We start from the raw sequence: 3,912 nt of genomic DNA on the forward strand, positions 1-3,912 counted from the left end.
AGAGTGAGCAACCATTCATGATGCTCCCTGCGTACTGTCCCTGTGCTCTGACACCGTTCAGTGTGTGGGTCATTATAAGATGCTAGGACTTCATGAATATTGCATATACTGTCACATATACTGTAGTTTATTTAAATTTGGAACTGCATCAAAATGCATCACTTTATAAAATATTAAAGACTAGATTTTGTGGTACTTTAAGATTAATAATTCCTGAATTCCACACACCCAAAAACCACGATTTAGGAAAATCAATAAAAAACGGAGCTATCAGAGTCCTCCTTGGTCTCTTTTACTTTTGTTTTGAATACTACAGTTTGAAAGTGGTCCAAGGAGGTCAAGCAAGATTTCCATACAGTTACCATGGAGATAAATGAACCATCCAAACTTGTGCAGCATTGGACACCATATAAATAGTATAGCACACTGTTCTTATGCTAATATCTGTTTATGGTCCCTGCATTAGTTAATATTTATGTCTGCTCTAACATGCATCTGTGTATTGTGCAGTATATGTGGCATTGCTTCCCATCTCCATATTATTAAATTATAGGCTTAAGACATTTATATTTTCTTAAAAACTTGCATAATGCAATTCTGATCAGCAGAGTCAGTCTCAAATCTCTTTGTTGGAAAAGTTTGAAAACGTTATTTCCTCAGGTCTTGCAAGTTGTATCAGTTTACAGGTCTGATTTTGCTCTTCCACTAAATCGGAAACACCATAAAAGCCTTCTTGTGGTCATGAGTGATGATTTTCTTTTGTGCAGCACAGAAGCTGTCAAATGCCACAGCTAATGCTTCTTTTCCCCCAGCTTGTTAAAACTGACTCTTGACCCAGGGGATAAATGCTTCATTGCCTCTGACATGAGTACTGCAATCATGCACCTGGAGACTGTCTGGCCCAAATGGGAACTCATTACCTGTGTCACCAAGACCTCTCGGCTTCACTCGGTGCCACATCATATTTTGGAAATCAAATATTTGAAATGGGTTTGAATGTTTCAAGCCAATTCGTTTATATAGCCCAGAATCACAAATCACAATTTGCTTTGAGGGGCTTTACAGTCTGTACAGCATACGGCACGCTGTCCTTGCTTCAGCTTAAGGCTATTTCCTAATGCTGCCATATTGCCTACAATTAAGGCAGTTTATCTATAGTTTATTTAACTGTTAGTCTATACTGCAGTGAGACTTTTCCTGAGACTAGTGGCATTAATAAAGCTATTTATGTGGAATTATATTTAGATTTAACTCACGTTTTTACTTAAAACCTGTTATTATTGGTTATTCCATTTCTGCAACTAATTATAAACAGCCTTTGGTTCACATGAGCTCTCCAGTACAAGCTTACACACATTTATTTAATTTTTTTTTCTCTGAAAGTTGAAAGCAGCTCATTGGATGAATGAAGCAAGCATGCACTTTGTTGTGCTTATTGACAGGTTGTATGATGTTGGGGGTCAGCGGAGTGAGAGGAGGAAGTGGCTCCGCTGCTTTGACTGCATTCAGGCCGTGTTGTTTGTCGTGGCTCTCAGCAGCTACGATATGACACTGATGGAGGATCCTTCAGGGGTATCTTATGAAAAAGACAAAATGATTTAATGCCTTTTGTTTTCTTACTTGGCTGAATTAGGTGCAAACTACATATATTCTCTCAGCCTTTGCCTACTTTACTTTTCCATATTTTCCCTTACTAGAATCGGCTGACGGAAAGTCTTGAGCTTTTTGAATCCATCTGCTCCAACGCCGTCTTTAAGAGCTCCTCACTGGTAAGTGAATTTGCACTTCGATGGCTTTCTTACAGAGGGATATGAATGTGTTTACAATACAACAAGGCATCACGTCAGAGTTTTGTGTTTATGACCTTTTTCTACCATGTCTCATCTACATGTGTGGAGGTGACTGAAACACTGAGTGGCTTTATTGATATTCATTCATGCCAAGCAGACAGGACACAAACTGGCCATGATTGCGTCTGGCATGCACAATTAGCATACAAAGTCTAATTGAGATGTAGGGCAGGTGATTTCTGGGAAGTAAGCTGGCTGCAGCGCTATTGAAACCTTTATGTAATTAGTCTGTTTGATTCTTTCACATTGTGAGTTTGTGGGGCCATTTATATGGGCGTGAATGCTGATCACTTGTTGGTAAGTAGCATCTGCACTTGATTAACTGAAGGCATTTAGGGGTGAGGGTGACAGCCACTTTGTGTTGAATTGGATTTCTTTAAGCAGTATGAAGAGATTCTATATAGGTGGTAGAGTACATATTGAAATACAGCAGGGTCGCCATAATGGAGTATTTAAGGCAAAGCTATTGGAAAGTATTGGCACACTCAACCGGCATAGAAGCCATAATCGATGAATAATAAAAAAAAATTGAAAGGTTAACAGGCTTTTCCTCTTTCTGTTTCGGTTTCTGTTTCTGTTTCCTGGAGCAGCAAACAGACTAATCCATCATATATTTGTTCTGACATTACGTTTTTTGTAAAACATCAGCAAATGGTATCAAGGAGCCACTGAATAGAGTTTTTAAAACACTAACGCTGACTCCACCTTCAGTGCTTTAGTGCCAGTAATGTGTGTTTTTATGGCTTAAACCACAGACACATGCAGTTTGACTGTGTACAGATAGACAATGTCTTCATTACAGAGGACGTTAGGATGCTCTGTGTTCATATACGGCAGTGTGGAGGAAACATTTTATTCATGAGGCTGATCCTACCATTTCATACTTTCAAATGTCAGTGTATAATGCTTGTGAAACAGCACAACGCTGCATATGTTACAAGACTGGTTGGAAAAGGTTGGACAACTTGACAGCTTTATGTCTTTCTACAGATACCAAGGCGTTAACTGTCCTGAAAGACGTCAACTGGAGGCTTATTTGAATGTTGTCACTGTTTTTCTTATTTATTTTTTTTCAATTGTGGTGCCATCTCTCGTTTCTACAGATTCTGCTTATGAACAAAACTGACCTTTTCCGTGAGAAGATCCTACACTCTGGAAGACACTTGAGATTTTACCTTTCTAGTTATGAAGGTACGTTGGAGAGAGTTGTTTTGTACTGTTAGAACTGTCAAATGTATGCATACATTTAAATGTAAAAATAGATACTTACTTACAATCAAAAAACCTACTTTAGTCAATCTTTAATAAAAACATATCCAATATCAATTTATTCCTCTACTTACTACTCAACTTGGAACTTGGTATTGTTTTTACAATCTTAAATTCCTCAAAGAATTGTTTGCATGTGTGTCACTGTTTTTGGTTGGACGGTTCACTGCTGTCCGTGGGGTAATCAGAATTCCTTTTGGCCGGAGATTGTCACAGTATCCACATAGAGTCTTCTGTTTACGTGCAGAACACTGGCCAGATCATGGTCATACATATTTCAGACTCATTCACAGCAAACTGAGAAGCAAACTCTTATTTGTGTGTTTGGGGGATTGAGAAGCAAAGCGTATGTACAGACTCTCATCGGAAGCCAGTGCCTTGCTTTTATGAATATTTAATGAATCATACATTGTTCTGCCTTCGCCCCCATCCAGGAGAAGATTGTGACGTGGAGGCTGCAGCACACCACATCACTGACACGTTCTCATCATGTAACAGCGGTCCCGACAAGCCCGTGTACCACCACTTCACCACCGCCACAGACACCACGAACATACAGGTGGTCTTCCACATGGTCATAGATCAGATCATTAAGGAGAACCTGGCAGCTGTCCAGATGCTGTAAAAGTCTCCGGAAGACTGTTGAGATTGTGTTTTTACTCATTTAGCACTGGAATGTTATTTTTATCAGTTATTTTCACGTTGTTGTTGTTGTTGTTTCCCTGTTTTTTTTTTTTTTTAATAACTTATTTTTTAAATTTTTTTTTTTGTTTTTTTTTTTTTTTTACCAATT

General features: G+C 38.6%; 1 protein-coding gene across 1 annotated transcript; it reads left to right on the forward strand.

Moving 5' to 3' along the window:
• Positions 1–1,416: 1,416 nt before the first annotated feature.
• On the forward strand, positions 1,417–3,838 carry LOC118323168 (guanine nucleotide-binding protein G(o) subunit alpha-like). The gene is made up of 4 exons (XM_035655101.1): positions 1,417–1,572; positions 1,698–1,769; positions 2,954–3,041; positions 3,554–3,838. Exons 1-4 carry the CDS (start codon positions 1,417–1,419, stop codon positions 3,742–3,744), a joined length of 507 nt encoding a protein of 168 aa, XP_035510994.1. The 3' UTR covers positions 3,745–3,838.
• Positions 3,839–3,912: the final 74 nt, after the last annotated feature.

The sequence above is a fragment of the Morone saxatilis genome, unplaced genomic scaffold, assembly GCF_004916995.1.
Source record: "Morone saxatilis isolate NCDOM2014 unplaced genomic scaffold, NCSU_SB_2.0 Contig14, whole genome shotgun sequence".
Classification (NCBI taxonomy): Eukaryota; Metazoa; Chordata; class Actinopteri; family Moronidae; genus Morone; species Morone saxatilis.